Source organism: Balaenoptera physalus, assembly GCF_965194825.1.
Source record: "Balaenoptera physalus genome assembly, chromosome: X".
In the NCBI taxonomy this organism is placed as follows: domain Eukaryota; kingdom Metazoa; phylum Chordata; class Mammalia; order Artiodactyla; family Balaenopteridae; genus Balaenoptera; species Balaenoptera physalus.
Genome location: NC_138903.1, coordinates 40513009 through 40532290, shown reverse-complemented (window position 1 = coordinate 40532290; position 19282 = coordinate 40513009). Strand labels below are relative to the sequence as shown.

General features: G+C 34.5%; 1 protein-coding gene and 1 long non-coding RNA gene across 10 annotated transcripts in view; one reads left to right on the top strand and one right to left on the bottom strand.

Annotated features, from left to right (window-relative positions):
• Positions 1-19282, bottom strand: part of KDM6A (lysine demethylase 6A) — a 209058-nt gene that overhangs the window by 72965 nt on the left and 116811 nt on the right. For 7 of the 9 annotated variants that reach the window (XM_082446346.1, XM_082446348.1, XM_082446347.1 and 4 more), the window contains exons 6-8: positions 15030-15150; positions 4217-4271; positions 141-175 (exon numbers count right to left, since the gene is read on the bottom strand). In XM_082446346.1, coding sequence (XP_082302472.1) covers positions 141-175; positions 4217-4271; positions 15030-15150 — 211 coding nt within the window. Of the gene's footprint in view, positions 1-140; positions 176-1494; positions 2200-4216; positions 4272-15029; positions 15151-19282 lie in introns of those variants that run through there. The other 2 variants (XM_082446345.1, XM_082446344.1) reach the window with 2 other exon arrangements.
• Positions 1-19282, top strand: part of LOC309652668 — a 371335-nt gene that overhangs the window by 247343 nt on the left and 104710 nt on the right. The window lies entirely within an intron of this gene.

Below are 19282 nucleotides of genomic sequence, written 5' to 3'. Positions count from 1 at the left end.
GACCACATTTAATGAGTATAAAATGTATGTAAGAAGTAATGCTCAGAACTCCATTAAATTATCTGTATATCTGATTCCACTTAAAATGGTATGGGTGATCATTTTTGTTTGCTTTAAGTAAGCTAAGTTAAAACACTTACCTGGGTTTCATATAAGTGGGCAATGTGAAATTGAACTGCAAAGATGATGGAAAACAAAAATCAATAATAATACAGCAGTGTTTGGGTAAATTTAATTAAAAATATAAAATGTAAAATATAAGCACCATCTCTACTACACAGATTTAAGTAATTACAGAACATAAGTTTTCTTTTTAATAACACAGAATATACAAACAAACATACACGAACATGATAAGAAGCCACATGTATTCACTGTTGGCCATTACTAAATTTTGTCAATGTAATTATTAAAATTAATATTAAAATCTATAGCAAGTGGGTATACTTCTTACAAAGTTCAAAATGGCAACATTAAGCAAATAAAGAAAACTTTTATAACCTATACATTTCAAAACATGGTATTTAAAACCTGAGTTACAAGTCAAAAAAGAAAAAGTATTTGATTAAAACAACAACAAAAATACCCTCCAATTTTTTCCTTATACCATATTTCATATCAATGTTTATAAAGAAGTCATAGACAAGCATGACACTAGTAATAACACACAGAGGAAATAAGTTGCATTTCTCTATCAGTTCTTCATAATTTTTTTTTAAAGTCAAACCACTTGGAAGGCAAGAACAGTAAACAGTCTCAACATTAACAAGTATCTCTTGAAAATCAAATAAAAATATACGTATTTCAGCTTTTATTTTCAGCTCTTCCTGATACTGCACCACCAGAATGTGAATGATTCAACAAAAGCAACAATGAACCAGGAATCAAAACTGGATTCTGGTTTACTTAAATAATATGATTTTCATCCTTCAATGACAAACCTTTTTTTTAATGTTCTATCTACCTGGATTTCATAGTTGAATTTCAAGGAGTCTGGGAGCCTTTCAAAATTATATGCATAATATATATGTGGATCTTTAAAAACAAGGTCCACAGCTATCATCAATTTCTCATCGCCATCATAAACTAACTCTCTCACTGACTCCCATAACTGTAAGAGTCACCTGGGAGGCTTACTAAAAATAGAGATCCCTGAGATTATATTCAGTGATCCCAGGCAAGGCCTGGAAAGGTGCCTTTTTATTTAGTTCTGCAAGGGATTTTGATACCTGTTCCTAGACCAGCACCTGGGAACAGCTGAAGTAAATAAGCATAAAGACCAAAACAAAATATATAATGAACTTTAATATCAAACATTTTTGGATCAAAAGTAAAGTACTGCCCTCTCCATATATAATCATTAAATATCGTATGTTAAATAATCAGCAATGAGGCAAAATAAAAACATCACCTTTAAAAGCTGAAAAGCAACATTTTGTGAAAAGCACATAAAAATAATAATAAAAGTTCTACAGGTATAAATATCCCCTTTACCTATATCTTTTGAGGGGTTTTCTTATTTCCTAGTCCCCTTTTCCAACACAGCTCTCCTTGAGAGTTCCAGTCCATCTCACCTCACTACATCATTAGAGGGAGACTGGGTTACAGGTTAAGAGAATGAGGAAGAGATGGAAAATCTATGCCCTTCTCCCCTCAATCTTCCTACTCCTCTAACAAAGGTGACATGGAAAGGTCACATGGAAGAAAAGAGCAGCACGGTGGCATTCTATTACCATCCCAAACTCCCTCCAGGCTCAGCAAGGGCTTTCCTATCCCATGAGTTACTAAATCCAGTATCATCTTTTGTGGTATGAAAACCAATCTATATTTAATTTCTTAAAAGTCCTCTTCAAAGTGGAACATAACCATACAACTAAGAGAAAGCTCCACTTGGCAAGTCTCAATTAGCGGTAGAAATTTTTAACGAATATTGCCATAAAACGTTCTGAAATTAAACTTTTTTCAGAAATTAATACATTATTTTTAGAATTAACAGAATTAATTAAATCTAGAAGGAACAATTTTATCCCAAGGGGCAATCATATAATGAGAAGTCTCACATCACCATGATTCTACTTTCAAAACACAATCTGTAATTAACCCCTCTTAAATAGCTCTAGAAGCGGCAAGTGTATCTACTTATTTTCTTTAATTGCATAAATGAATTGTGCCATAAAACAGAAATCTCATACAGACTTTTTTTTAAAGCTCACTTTACTTTCTAAAATCTTCTGAACTTTGTAGCACGACAAAGTAACATGGAAGATTTCAAAAAACAGTCAACGTCTGTGGCATATCTAAATAGGTAATGATATAAAAAATTCAAAGAGAAATAAGTTTTACAAAGATAATAAAGAGCCTGATGTTTAAACAGTAATAATATCTAGCTCAAATTAAGTAGTCTGTGTTTGCTAGTGCTCTGTGAGACATCAGCCATTATTACCACGGTTATCAAGTAGCTATGTTGACTGTCAAAAATAAACTACCCAAATCAACTGAACTATAATGGCCTAACGTCTCTAAATAAAGCACATGCCCTTCCATTAGAGTGACCAACCTTATAGCACCCAAAGTTCTGAGTCTGGGGAAACGCCTCAGCCCTGTGCAAAACAGGACATTGGTCACCCTCCCTCTTATTTCAGTTCTCAACAACCAACAGAAAGAGAGTCGTGGTAAGCTCGAAAATGTATTCATGATTGTTCAAACTGTCCTCTTCAAATTCAACGAGATCTGCCCTGTGGTACTCATTCTACATAGGTGTTTTCCTTCAGGAGCAATGATCTACAAGTAAGATTTAACTTCAACAGAGTAGAATAAAATGAGGATTTACAAAAATATTTAGTTTGAAATTTATGTAACGTCCCTCAAAGGTTATCATTCAAACTGACAAGTACGTATGAAAGTTAGTTTTTAGGCACTAGCTACAATCAATTAAATGAAAATCAGATTTTTTTCTTATTCCCATAAATTAATTTTAAAAGGATTGTAAGGGTTTATATTCTAGATGGTTTATATAACCTGGATATATAATTAAGGAAAAAGTATAAAAAGTTAACACTATAAATTAATATATCAATGAGTTAAATCCTTTGTCTATCCTCATCTTAGAAACTAAAATATTGCTGCATTTGTTACCTTCCCACCATTTGTTCCGGAAATACACTGATCAGTACTAATCCTGAGTTTCATTTAAAGAAAATAGAATTTTTAAGTTTTCTCAGAAAACTGCATTTAGTAGAATTATGAGATAATTAGTCTGGTCTAGATAATGATTTAATCCGCACTATGTCTTAATTCATATTATATGCAAGTTATATTCAAATTTCTACCGTTTTTTTCACTGATTCAGTCATTTGGGGGCATTTTTACCACTGAGACTACTCTTCACTAAACTCCTTTCTATATGGTTAAAAAATGAAGTCACTTACAGCAAAATAGTGACTCTGTAAAACCTAGAATCTTTTGACTGGTCTGAAATTTTCATGAATGACTCAATTTTTCATACACTCTAATTATAAATTTTATTGTTCAAGTAAGAAAGTTTTAAAGAAATCCAGCTTGAATCCAATGCATATTCTTTAAACGTGTATTGGCTACCTTAAAGTACACTAAATAAATATGCCAACACATACTTATTGATAAACACATCATAATCAACCCAACCTGCTTTTAGAAAGAAACATACATAGAAGCAGAAAATAAATGTCTAAAGAAAACCACTGTATCAGAACATGCTTCACACATTCTTTTTTAATTAACTGAAAAATCTCACCTCTATCTTTATGTATGATGCTTAAAACTATAATAGAAAGTCAAAGTATATCTTCATAATTACCAATAATTTTAATACCACAAAGCCCGAATCAGTGAGCTAACACATATGAATCTTTGTATACTCAGTTTTCCTAAAAGACTGGCAAACCCTGTTTTTAATCCCAAGTCATCTACAATGTAATTAATACACAAATAATCAATCTTGTTCACTAGCACAGATAATTTAATTCAACAACCCAGTTCACTGGCATATCTATTTTAGACACAGGCTGCTGCTCATAATAACTGGTCTCACATGTTCCATTTGTACAAGTAGCCATGGCAACAAATACAGTTAGATTCAACAATTCTAGGGAAAAAAATTACACAGGATTTATTACTATTATTTGCCATGAAGTGATCTGAACACATGCAGAGAACTATGGTACTTAATAATACTTACTTTCAGCATTGGACAAAGTGCAGGGATTACAGTCAACCAAAGCTAACTGAAAATGCTGCAAGAAGAGAGTGAGAAAATTAATGCACTAAATTCAATCATATAAATGTATTTTAAAATAACTTTCAGGTATATAAGGTCTAATATAATAATGAAACTATGCTATGCAAATAAAACATACTAGACAACCAACTAACATTACCTTGAACATTTATTGCTGGCAACAAACATGTTGCTGAATATTTTCTTCAAACAGTTGAGAATGGAGAATTGGGGTAAGAATTAACTTGATATCAAGTTATCCTACATAAAATTTTGTTCATATGGAAAAAGAATCAGGTTTTTAAGTCTTCTAGTAAATAGGAAGTATTAGGTATAGAACACTTCAAATAGAACACATCATTACTTTAAAAACTGAAAGTAAAAAGTTCATTGGTATTAATATATTAAACACCACTATCTCAAAATGATGTGAATTTTTTTTAAAAAAATGACTATGGGAATTATCATAAAGGGTAAATCTATCTGCCCTTACTGATTCTTCAATAATTACTGTATTTACTGTCTTTTAAAAGTATTTGAAGTACCACAAAGAATGCATCAAATAGCCACACAAAACCAATGCACATAAAGAAAACCACTGATACACATTTCAGTAAACTAAAGGGAGATGAGGGAGTAGGGTGGGGATGGCATGACCTCATAGTTTCATTTCTAGTTTCTAAACCAGATGCAAAATAGATGTACCTATTAAGACATAAATCAGCAGAAATAACTATCAATTATGATCATCAACCCCCAAACCTGAAGATGCCATAGTAAAATATCTAGCACCCATCCATCCTTGCAACCAACAGAAATGAAATGCAATTATCCTTTTAGAATGTACATGCTATTATATGTGTAGGCAATATTAAACCACTAATAATTTACAGCATCCACTTGTAATAATGTCATATAAGCCTGCCCCCCCCCAAAATACATGTCAAACTCAAGGTGTAACATTTATCTTTAAGAACACAAATCATCATCAAGAACACTGGATGCCATCTGGCGTCTAGTGTATCAACATTAAATCTGCTATATAAACTAAGAGAAGGCATACAAGTACTAGAAATGGTATAAAATATTTAAAATTTTAAAAAAGGTAAATCTCTTTGAACTCTTCTAAAAAATATTTCCAGAAATGTATATTCAAATTTTCTGAGTCTCCACAAATTTTTACCATTAAAAGTAATCAAAAGCCAAAGTATACACCATTTTCTAAAAATTACCACTCCTATCCACAATCCAAATGCCTAAAGAGTTATATTTTTTTAACTGCTGGATAAACTGAAAATTGATATGTACAATGACAACTTCTAGATATAAGCCCAAAAAGAACTTTCTTTATCAAATCTTTCTTATCAAGAGAAATCATCAGCAGCAAGCTTTTAGTACTGTATTTCAGAATAGAATCAACAAAACTGCACTTGGTCAACTAGAACCCTCAATTAACAAAAATAAACTAATGTCAGCTACCCAGTGTTACAATGAAAGAAAAATTAGAAGGCATAATTTGGTATGAATCAGTAGTTATTACATTCATTCACGAATGTCTGTTATATGCTTGCATAATTAGGCTAGCCTACATTTGCAGTACTCTTAATATTTAAGGGTTGTAATATTCTGAATGGGCAAGCTACTAACGAAATGACTATGACCCTTAAATGTTAAATATTTAATCCATTCAACAAATACTTCAAGACCCTATAATGTCCTTAGGACAATGCAGATACTAGGGACACAATGATCAACAAACCAAGAGTGAAAAATTATTTGCCGTGATTGACTGAATGAAAAAAAAAAAAAATCCAACATCTGAACACTTCAAGAACTGCTTTTATTTTCCCCTGGCCTACAAAGCAGATTGTTATGTCCTCAAACATCCTTTTAGTGTGCTACCATAGCAATAGAAAACAGACTATTTTAAAAAGTGAGTACTATGAAAGCAAAGCACGCTTTATAACCAGTTGTTTTCCTCTAGACAAAAAGAGGCACAGCAGCCACACATTCAGACCGTACATTTCTAAGCCTAATCTATCCTGCCAGCATAAATTAATATTTAGATAAGAGAAGACAGACCTTTCCTAGCTGAGCCAAAGGATACAAACTGACCTGCAAAGAAACACCCTTTAAGATGGCAGTATTTTAGTTTTGCTATTTCACTGAAATCCCACGAAGAGCAGAGATGCATAATTCGAATTGCCCAACCTACATTTCATCTATCAATATTCAAGGTCCTGCAGCGAAAACTGGCAAAGTATTTCTGGACCATGTTTTACATCATTATCAATCAATCTTAAAATCAGCAATGAGGTCACTGACGCACCATTTCAAACCCAAAATATCATGAAATATTAAACATTTCCAAACCACAATGATGTCTAAAAATTAACTCAGCAAAAGAGTACATATTCAAAAACAGGCATGTGAGAATGAAAGAACTTACAGAATAACTACTTAAGTTTAAGAAACTAAGAAGAGCCACACAAAACCACCCCACATAAAGAAAACCACTGATACACCTTTCAGTAAACTAAAGGGAGATGAGGGACTAGGGTGGGGATGGCATGACTTCACAGTTTCATTTCAGTATCCAAACCGGATGCAAAATAGATGTATCTTTAACATATAAATCAGCAGAAGTAACTATCAACTATGATAATCAGCCCCAAACCTTGAAGATGCCATGGTAAAATATGTAGCACCCATCGTTGCAACCAACAGAAAGAGCTAGGAAATAACTGTACCTCACACCGAAATATTGCAGTACTGAAACTGACTACTGCTGTGTGAAATACTTACTACGCAGTAGAGGCTTCTGCAGTTCAAAGACTATACGCAAACCTCAAGGCAGAAAGCATTCTATAGAAAATTAATTTCCAAGCAAGAAGATTTACCTAAGACTTTGTTTTTCCTAATGTTAACAGTGATTTCCTTTTAATAGCACTTCTGGTCCAATTTAGTACAAGGTTCAATTCATTACAATTTCTGTTGACATCTTTATCACCAAAGTCACTTTCTCTTTAAAAGGTTTTGACTTGTTCAATATTTCAAAATAACTTTATAGTATTTTGCTTTCTATAGACTAAGGAACTTGATTTCTATCTGGAGGGGGAAATCTATATTGATGTAATTAACACACGAAACTTGAGTTTCAAGACTTTATTTCCCTTTAAAGAGTTTTACTTCTAGTTATATAGTCTGTGATTATCTCACAATCTTTTCAACTGTAGAACCTCCAACTGTATTCTCAACTCTGAAGACAAGCAATGAGATAACTTTTCATAACTGACAAATTATGGTTGTATGTATAAATTATTAATATGGAGCAATGTTTGGATTCCAGATCCAATCTTGGATTTTCTGATTCAGTGGGTTGGGGATCACACCCTATGAACCAGATTAAAGCTTCTACAAATTATTCCAGTGCACAGTCAGGGTTAAATGCCAATATTTAAAACTTGTAAATTGTGTGCTTACCACCAAAAGCCTTACTTCAGTCTATGTAGACAAGGTATGTGTAGTCAATACTGCTGTCTATATTCAATTAAAGCAGACGCAGCCTTTTAGGAATAAAATGTTGGCAACCAGTTTTTACTCTACGCCAGGCACTCTGTTATGGCTATGCATCTACGCAATTGAATAAAAGGCTCACTGAAATTAATGTCCTAATAGAAGTTTAAAAGACAGTTCCATAGCAGAGTCCAAAAGATAGAGCTGAGGGAAGAAAAGAGGTCCTTCAGGCTGAGGAAACGACTTATGTGTACACAGCCCTTATGAAACAGGGTTTTATGGACCGTTTAAGTGGGAGAAGGGAAGGTGTCAGGCACTCTTGCAGGTCAAAGGCAAATTATTTTTTCTTTTTCATTTTTACAGATTGCCACAATTTTGAAAGTATGATTTAAAACCAACAAACTTCATTCCTAAAACTAACATTCTATGATAAATGAATGAAACTAGGGAAATGCCTTAGGATGTGATGGTACTTACTTCAGGGATTTAGTCTCTGAAAATAAGATGCAGAACTAAAACTGGTAAGTTCTGGTAACGTTTATGAGCCATGATGCCTGGCCAAGCTGATCTGATGGAGATTCTCTCAAAGCCCTCAAACTCAGTTCTTCCATTCTCTTTGTAATACAAGATTATTACAAGAGTTTCAAGGAAGGACTCTACTGCACCAATGACTAATAGTTAATGGATCCTGGCAATCATGACTCAAAAGAGGCTCCTTCTTTTCAAGTCTACCAATCTGGTCTCTTCCAAGACTTTCTTTAACAAAAAAGTAAGACAAAAGATATTCTATACTGAAGATGTTCAAAATCTTATTTCTAGCCCTTCTTTTCAGCTCCAGACTTGTATCTGTCTATACCAACATCTGATATCCCTCAGGTACCTCCAACTCGATAAACTCCCAAATGACCCATCTCCATTCGGAGGCTTTTCACGTCCCAATCCCAAAACCTGCTGCTACTTTCTTTATCCCCTACTTTAGTTAACAGAAAAGTGATTCAAGCCAATAAATGGGGAATCTCTACCCACACTGAACCTGTTAATAAATTAACTCCTTTATTAAAACTCCTTAAGATCTCTAGGATGTGTTACCTTTTATCCATCCATCCATGCAGCCATCCTATGAGAACCCATTTATTCTACAGATCTGGCTCACCTTTCTTCCTGTAACTGGGTCCTACCTAGTCTCCCAATTCCTCCTTTCTACCACATTTTATAAAAGTACAGGTATGCAACTGATTAGAAATTCTAAAACACTGGTTCTAGTATATGTCTAATCTGTGTACACAAATGATCAGAATATGTACTGACTTAATTTTCAAGTTCTTTAAATCTAAATATCAGAATAAGACTAATATGTACACAAATAACAAATACAAAGCGAACATAACATATTTTATAAAGGGGATAATGTAACAATTTGCATTGTAAAATGCTACTTTGGAACGTAACCTTTAAAAAAAATGTGACATTGGATACACTGAATGCTTCATAAAGCTGCATTTGAAGATCAAATATTTACAACCACAAATTTAAGTAGTTATCAGTAAACACCAAAAAATGCTTTTTGATTAGAAACAACTTCTTGTAGTTAAAATGTATTTGAGGAGAGAAACCTGACACGAGAAACCTGGACTCATCGCAACCCCTCAGCATCAGAGAGGATGGTTACTGCACATCTATGAGCAGTCATGTCCTTTTCAAACATGTATTTGAGGAACTGAAGTACTTCAGCTATTTACACTACTTCACACTTGAAGGTATGTAATAGAACTCAGGGCAGAAATAAATAACAAATGGAAAAACAAAACTGGGCAGGCAGAGTGAAGTGGAGAAAGCATTATTAAGTGGTTAGATAAACCAATTAGCAGATCACCTCATACCAGATAATATCTAGAAAAGATTAAAAGGTAAAGTATAAGTTGATGAACAGCAGAAAAAGAAAACATCAGGGAAAAGATTTCTGTCCACAAATGAGGAAAAAATGGACAGAAGACAAAATAAACAGCAGTGACCATCCTCTGCCAAAAGGAACAGGGGCATTACACTCAGGCGAAACCAAGTTCCATTGCCAAAGTGGCAACTGGGGTGGTGATGTTTTAAGGTACAAACGTGAAAGTAGTAGATAACTAGATCTAATGCACAGCATAGAGATTACAGTCAACAATACTGTACTATAAACTTCAAAGTTGCTAAGAGACAGATCTTAATTGTTCTCACCAAAATAAAAAAAAAAAGATAATAATGTGACATGGTAGAGGTGTTAGCTAATGCTATGGTAATGTTCATTTTGCAATATATAAATGTATCAAATCAACACATTATACACATTAAACTTACTCAAAGTTGTATGTCAATTACACCTCAATAAAAAATTTAAAATTTTTAAAAGCCTCGAATTTTCAAAAAGCCAGCTGGCAGAGTTAAGCTATTAAACATCATGAAGGAAACAGCGCAGGAGTGGGTTTGGAGAAATAATAGCAACTTTTATTATCTTTAGACAACTGAACTAATAAAAATATGCTGTTAAAGCTTCAACAACAACAAAAAATATTACAGATCTCTTAGAAACTTAAGGCCTGGTTAAAATTAATTTAATAGCTAGTATTCAAATCCTCAGCAAGTATTTTTATAATACATGGAGTTCATAGTATCTTAATTAAATGAAACAAATGATTTATACATTCCACATTAATGAATAAAATAATAAAAGACGAGGCATTTCACAGATTCCAAAAGTGGTTTCTAAAAGGAAGTACATATCATCATGCCTTTACTTATTCTTTCTGCCTTAATATCTTGGCATAAAAAAATATGACAATAAAATTCCTGAGTCTATATAAAGGATATGAGATTAAATCAGATACCTGGAAATGTAGTTTTCTGGAGAAAAGTGTAAAAAAAAAAAGTGGAAATGCTATTTCACTCAGGAGTTTCATGACAGGTAGCTGAATGAACTGGTGAACAGGGGGCATCTAGAGAAAACTGCACTGTCAGTTTGTGTAGAAAAAAATTCTGTTAAGAGATGACAAATAAAATCAGCCTCTTTTTTTCCTCCCCAACGTTTCCAGCCAATCCTATGAGGCATTTTGTAATTTTATAGCCTCTTCCATTTCATTAATCTATCCATTCAAGAAACACTAAGCACCTGGTGAAATGCCAAGCTAACACACAAGTCTCATTTGAGTTTAACCCATTTCCTTAGAATCATCTCTTGTATTAATAATTCTCATCTTCCTAACCCTTTCATATTAATCCCTTCAATCAGCACTTATCATCTTCAAATATCAAATTATAAGGGGACTTACATTGGTATCCCAGCCAACTATCCACAAGTTCCCATAAAAAAGCCACCCTCTTTACCTTTAAAAATCCAAGAAAGTTCTAATGCTGACATACTTTAGGGAAACTTAAATATGTAAATATTAGGAAGATTTTTTAATAATCTTCATTAAATAGATGCATTGGTATTAACTAAAGATATGGGTGTTATCACATCTTATTTTGCATGTATTAGCTTCATATGAGGGAAATAATTTTAATAGTCTGCCAGGGTGTAAAACTCAGAGGCATTATATAAAACTGCTTGTCAAAACTGGTGTGCTTTTACTGAAGTAATGATAGCACACTGCCTCAAATACATAACAAATGTAAGCAATTATCATTAATATCATTAAAAAGTAATAAAATAAAATTCTGAATTATATGGAGGTAAACAGGCAACCAATCCCACCCGGGGGGATATTATCTGAAGCGGGAAAGAAAAAGAACAAAATATCATGTAGAAATGTCACCCTGAAATGGACTCTGGTTCAGATAGTACTAAACTAGTTAATAAATTAAGAATTGGTACCTCCACCACTCAACTAAACACATGAAATCTTTATTGGCCAATTTAATGGAAAAATAACACCATCTGATTGAAAAGTAAGCTGGGCATTAACTTCACATTTCTGAGGATGGGCAGGGTGACAAAAATACAAGTATTCAATTCTAGGATGGGAAAATGGATTTCATACAAACAATATCTATACTGGCCCCAAATTAGAGGGGTTTTAGATATGGTAGATAAACTGAGAACTAAAAAAGAAGGGCTGAAAAAACTTATTTGTCAGATACTTCGATATATATACTATTTAATCTTTATAACAATCTTGTGGAGTAGGTACAGTTGTTCCCGTTCTACAGACACAAAGAGGATCAGAAAAGTCAGGCATCTTGCCCAAAGTCACACAATTAGTTTACTGGCAGGGTCAAATTTTAAAACCCAATTTGCCTGCTCTGAGAGCTGTTTACACAGTACCAAAACAGAATGAATCTGTTTCAGAAATACATTTTGGGAGAAAAGTTATTACCAGAGATAGAAATAAAACAGGAGGCCCTGGAATGCATTTCATGTGTGGGTGAAAAGAAGGAATCTATTATGAAAATAAACTGTATTTTATTTAAATATTTTACCATCTAAAACATACTGTATATGTTGTATCTCTCCATCCCAGAGGGAAAGGAAATGAGGCAGAGAAGACCAGATCTGTAATGGACAGATTCTATGCACCACTCCCATACCAAAATAATCTTTTTACCCACCCCTCACTCTCTATTAGACAGGAACAGCATATTTAGGAAATCAAGCTCTGCTCAAAAACTGGACATAACTGGTCTAAGAATAACCACACCTTTGATAAGGAATCACTGAGAATAGCCACGTGGTCTAATTCTGGCCAATGAGATGCAAAGTGAAGTATTCCTGAAAAGATCAACAGGAAGTCAGGATCTTTCTCCTCTATAACATGATAAATCAGGTATTTACTGAGCACTTACTATATGCCAGCACTACACTAAGCACCTACACCACTACTCTACATTATAGAGTAACTCTATAATGTAGAGTAGTGGTATAGGTGCTTTTCTTTATGAGACATTGAAAAAGAAATCATCTCACTGTGTACCTGGCAACCAGCCTTAAGAATAAGCCAACACAGAACAGAGAAGAAAATGAACCCTTAGTGAAACACTGGATCAGCTGAATCAACCAATCCTGAAGGCTGGACTTTACATTATATGAGCTACTTTTTTTTGTCATTTTAACCAGCTTCAGTTGGAGTTTTCTGAGGTTGCAGCCCAAAGCATCTATACCAACACACTGTGCTAGGAAACAACTTCATGTAGTGGAAAAGTCACCAGAGGCTCCACATCTATCCATAAAGGTAAAGTACTAGCCAGTCAGTCCACTGTAGGAAAACTGAAGGCCACCTAAGGAGAATGGGGCATATCATTCCTTCTGATTCCTACCTTCACATACACTAAATGCTAAGCACTTACAGTAATATACTGAAATACCTCCTCTTCAACTACAAATGTTCATGCCTAAAATTCTCCTGAAAACAGACAAGGAATACTGGAGAGAGAAGCCTTAAAAGCCAATGTCAAGATGAGAGAAAAATCAAATGAAACTTTCTCATTATGGGGAAGAGAAATATCAAGGACTCCTGAAATTCTTTTCTATGTTCATGGAAATGAAACAAACATCAGAATGGTATCAAGTATTTTAAATAAATGGAAGAAAGGCCCAAAACCAGAAGACTGCACTTACTTAAGGCAATCTTGCTAAAATCACTATGACTTGAAAGTTTGTTAGCCTTTACGCCTGAACAAATTAAAAGTTGTATACAGGAAGGATTCTGTTGAACAGGAGTAAGCAAGAACACTTTGAATTAGCCATGGAACACTGCCCAACACTGTTTCCCCTGATTAAAGGGGATTTTAAATATTGCCACCTTCATGGAAAGAGTTTTGCATCCATAGAATTGTTTAAGGTACCACTGCACTGATATTCAGAGATAGCCACATTCCATAATTTGGGACAAATCTCATTACTTTTTTCCACTCAAATATATTTCCTGAGCAACACTTACACTTCTGCAACACACAATAACCATATTGTGACAGTTCTATAAAAAGCTCAAATAAGCTGACTTTGTATTATAAGCATTTTAAGAGTCTGGTTTGCTAGTATACACTGTGAATGTCCAAGAGGAGGTCAAAATATGCAAGGTGGCATATCTGAACTTATTTTCCATTTCAAGTCCACTCACATGCGAAAGTATAGTTTGAGACATGCTGCTCTAAACTTGAGGAAAATTGATAACTTCTAGGCATCCCTTAGTCTCCACGTTACTTACATTTGCCCTAGGGCCTACTTCTCAAATTGCACTTACCTTTGAGAACTGTGTGATCTGAATACTTTCACAATCTACTTATTTTAGTGTTTTGGACTGTATACCTCTCTCTTTCGTACCATCAGCATTGTTCTTTATAAACTCATGAAAGATAGAAACAGTATTTGCAAAACTGTCTACTTTAAAACTCTAGAACAATTAGGCACTCCTAAATACAGTTTTATTTGGTTGTTTTTTTTTTTAATTTCAGTAGTTCCTTACTAGTGAATTCAAACTACAACCTATTGTAAAGTCATTCTTTATCTCCCTCCTGACCCTTCAGAATGAAGATAATCTGCAACGGAGATATTTAGAACATGGCAACCATTATAAATAGTCATAAATTCACAAAAATTTAAGCTTTTCCTAGAACTTCTAATCCTTTTAAAAAGCAATACTTTTGTCGAGCAGGGAAGCACTATCTTCATGAAAAGCCCAGTAAGACCTAAAGTGATGGCATAGATAGCACAAGAAACTAAATGAAAAACTTGAGAAATGTTAAATTCTATAGAAAGTAAAATATTTAACCAACAATGTTATTTTGCCCAACAATGTTTATACTCACAAACCAGCAGTTCAAATGACTAGCAAAGAACACATCTTTTTATAATTTAAGATATGAGACGTGCTTTGCTAGTAGAGGTGGAGAGATTTCTAGTGAGACCCATACAAGTAAACGGTCAATGATGGGGTCACAGATACAGAATCATTAAGCAGCTGCTTCTGACCTCTATGGTTGCCAATCACTAATAGCAGAGTGATTCAGATGTCCAAATTGAGACTGAAACCTTCACCCTTTCCTGATAACAGACCACAATTAAAACTCAAAAAAAAAAAAAAGTTTAATGATATAATTAGAAACCCAAACTTATATATCTTCCAGTTCATAGCTGATAAAGTTCTTTCATCTAAATTTTCAAATTTTCTTTTGAAGTACCATATAAATTCCAACATTTCTCAATGTTCTAATATTTAACAACCCCCCCGCAAAAAGACCCCACAAAAATTAAACATTGTATCTCAGAAAAAATCCAACAACCTACCTTTAAACTAGACTCATAGTCTGTGTTCACTTTGAACATAAGACCAAGCCGTAAATGAATTTCCTTGGCTCGACAAAAGCTGGGATCAACATAAAGCACCTCCTGAAATGCTTTAATTGCCCTGAAAGAACACAGACATAAGATATCTTTACTTTTTAACACTTACATGAATTTTTGCTTGGTAGAACAGTAAAACTTCTCTTTTATGCAATTGTTTTAAAGGAAATGCCAGTTTTATAAAAAAGATGTGAATGAATAGCTTTAAAAAAAAAAAAGGACTAGGAAGGGGTGCCTGGGTCTTTTATGTAATTGAATACGTGTAATATAAAAGGAGAAAAGGAAGATCAGTTGAATTTACTCTCAATTATTCAAATTTTTTTTTTTCTGGTTGCATTGGGTCTTTGTTGCTGCACGCGGGCTTTCTCTAGTTGCAGCGAGCGGGAGCTACTCTTCGTTGCGGTGCGCGGGCTTCTCATTGCAGTGGCTTCTCTTGTTGCAGAGCACGGGCTCTAGGTGCACGGGCTTCAGTAGTTGTGGCACACGGGCTCAGTAGTTGTGGCTCACGGGCTCTAGAGCACAGGCCCAGTAGTTGTGGCGCATGGGCTTAGTGGCACCGCGGCATGTGGGATCTTCCTGGACCAGGGATCGAACCCATGTCCCCTGCATTGGCAGGCGGATTCTTAACCATTGCGCCGCCAGGGAAGTCCCTTCAAATAATATTTTATGGCTTAATAAAATTGTCAGTGTAAATAACTGATTTCACTGTTTCTGGAATTTCCTAGGGGAGAGAGGGGTGGGGCAGATAGTTTTGTTTTTAAGGGAGGAGAGATTAATCCTGTCTCTAGTTTACTCCATAAAATGAAGTCTTTTTTTTAAACTTTATATTTCTATCTTTCATATTTAGGTTTACAATCCATCTGCACCTTATTTTTTATATGATGTGAGGTAGGGTCCAGTTGTCATTTTTTTCAATACAGATATTCAGTACCCCCTACATCACCTGTAGAAAAGACCATCCTTACCACAGCTCTACAGTGCCACACTGTCCTAAATCAAATGTCCATATCAAACGTCTTGGTCTATTCCTGGGCTCTCTATTCTACTATATGTCACTTTATGTCTATCAGTCCATCTTTGCCCCAAATTCACATTTTATCTTTCATAAAAAGTCTTAATTACCAGTAGAACATATACAAGGATGAGGAAGGAACACGTTTCAAAAACTGAATACATTTTTATGTCACTTAACCTGATCACATGAATGAACTATGTACTCAAAAATGAATTAAAATTATGACAAAGAAAAACATCTACTTTGAATTTTGAAAACTATAGTATCAGATATAACAGTATTTTAGGCATCATTTTAAATCTCTCTACATGATTTAAGGCTTATCCCAAGTACAGCTAATATATTCTTTACAAACCTTTTTATCAACTATTCTCTACTTCTATTTAATCTTAAAGGAGGTTACTTAGAATCTTAGACAATTCCAAAACAAAAGTCAATCTTTTTTATAAAAGTTCAAAATATATACCACAAAATAGAGCAAAACAACATGCCCTATGTCTTTAAGTAACTTTATTTTGACTTGTATATTATCTATTTCCCCCCCAAAAAAACTGTGTGGTTATATATTTATTATAAAATTAAGGGTTCTAAAAGGTAATAATTACTGTGAGGAGCATCAGATACCTTTACATCTGGTTAAATACTTTCTTCCTGAAGAGGAACTCGGCATCTATGTGTTAAGATGGCATTTCAAATGGGTGGGGCTGTGTATGTGTTTTATTATTTAGTGTGTGTATAGACAGCAGAGGGGAGTCAAAGGCCTGATAAGAAAGAATTCGTGTAAATTACCTTTCTCATTCAAAGGTGGCTTCCTATTTCTCTCAATCAGACTTGAAGATACTCATCTGCATACTGCTAAGAAGTTCTCTGTACTTTTCTCAAACCTTTCTAATAAGAGGAGGTGCAGCTTCAGCCTCTATACTCTCTTGGTCATGTCTAGAGTGCCACCTTCTAACAGAACAGATTGTGTGCACAGGTGCGTGTGAATGTGTGTGGGGGGGGAGGGAGTACAACACACACATGTTGGGGGAGGGGCATAAAAAAGGTTAGGAAGAGAACAACTGCAGCAATAAATGATGTCAATTAAAAGATAAGATGTGACTGGGAAACGGTATGCAGGGGCTTTTGGAAGCTTCTGGGATGATAGCAATTTTTTATTTCTCGACCCAAGTGATAGTTATGAATGTTTATTTTATAAATAACATGTAAGGATGTATACTTATGTTTAATCTTCTTTAAGTATGTTACGTTTTATAATAATAAAAATTGAGGATAATGTTTCATAAAGTCCTAATTAGCCTTACTGTACAAAATGGGTCAGAGAACTCCTATGGAATGGGTCAGAACTAAGCAATGTCCACACATGTCAATTAAAAACCCAGGCAAGGAAGAGTGGATATAGGTATATGTATAACTGATTCAGTTTGCTGTATACCTGAAACTAACACAACCTTGTAAATCAACTATACTCCAATAAAAATTTAAAAAAACAAAACTAACCAAGGTGGGGTGGGGGGGGGACAGGCAGGCCTGAGCCAAATACACTAAAGAAAAAGAATGGAAGTGGTGGAAGATAGCAAAGGAAAGATGGAATAAAGGAGAAAAAGAAGATAGGAAGAAAAACAGTCTAAGGAAGGATGTATGCGAAAGGGAAGAAGGAAAACACAGATCATCAATAACAACCCCACAGGAGAAATATTTCCTACTCTGTCTTAGTTTCTATTTCCAGTCTTTTCACAACCTACTGTTCATAGATGTGTTTTACTCCATAGGTGCCTTTAGTTCTTACCCACTTAGTTCACAATGTCACACAAGTACAAGAAACACAGTTTATTTTACAAAGCTCTCTACACATGTTAACACACTGGAAATTTCTTTTACAAAATTATTAACTTACCAGCAAAAACACATATTACAATACACTAGTCTGGGCTACACTGTGCCTGCTCTTTAAGGACTACTAAAAGTGCCCATGACAAGGGAGGACAATATATATCTATTCATCAAGTTCTCCAGGTTGTTTCAAAGTTTCCCTCAAATTCAATACTTGCAGACTCAATCTTCAATATCTCATTATCAGATAACTGAAACAGACTCCTTAAAGACTTCCCTTGCTCTCCTCTGGCTTGCCTATGCTTCCTAAAATATGTGGCTCCTGTGATTGCCTACTAACCATGATACTCTAACCATGATACTCTTTTAAGTCAAATCTCCATGTAGCATTTAAGGTTTATGAGCAGTTATACCCATTGCCAGCCATGCCCTAACGTTGTTCCTCCTCAGCTGTGAGCTGGCATATCTTAGGAATTCCTTCATGCAAATACTGGTCCTCTTGGCTTCACGGCTTCTCCTCAGGATAGTCTCCTGACCTGGAATATTTTCATTCTTCTGCTTCACTCTAAATCCACTATTACCTTTAAGACTCACCACCTAAACTCAACATCAATTATTTTTTGCTTAATGTTAACCAGCAGTTAGGTCCACTCTATAATCAAATCATTTAACTCTTTACCTGTCAGTGTGCTGTCTCCAGTTTTTCCAAGTAGTCTATTCCTTGAGGTCTACATTCCTCTTTTATTTTTAAATACTCTAGACATTATAGGAAAATGTTTAATATCTGTTTACTGATGTCATCACTCTTTATAATTAACTGACTGGACTTCTTGTTGAGGGGGTGGGAAGGGATGCTCCAGAGTCTCTTTACTGATCAGTTCTCCTCAGCTAACAAAACAGATGCAAGTTCATTTTCACTTGCTTTTCTAAACTCTTACCGTCTTTTTCTCCTATGTGTTGCATCCACCCCTTGGGGTGGGAAAAGAAAAGGAAAAAAGAATGTGTTTATGTGTTAGGAGGGGGATAGTATGTGGAGAAGACAGGTACCATTCAGACAACATTCTAATTTTGGTCATCATTTTAATGCATTCATATCTCACCAAACCACATGTAGCCAGAACATGATCTGTGTAGCAGAAGTTAGACTAAACCACCAACACATACAAATTCTGCTGACGTCAGTATTCTGACAGACAATTTTAGAACATGAAAAATGGCTACCTAAAACGATAAAATACTTTTAATGATACAATGCTTGGAAAGGTTTATAGTTTTCAAATATTAAAGCACAGTCTCTACTGAAATTTTAAACAAGTGCATATTGCTATGCTTGAGTGTCCATGCATTT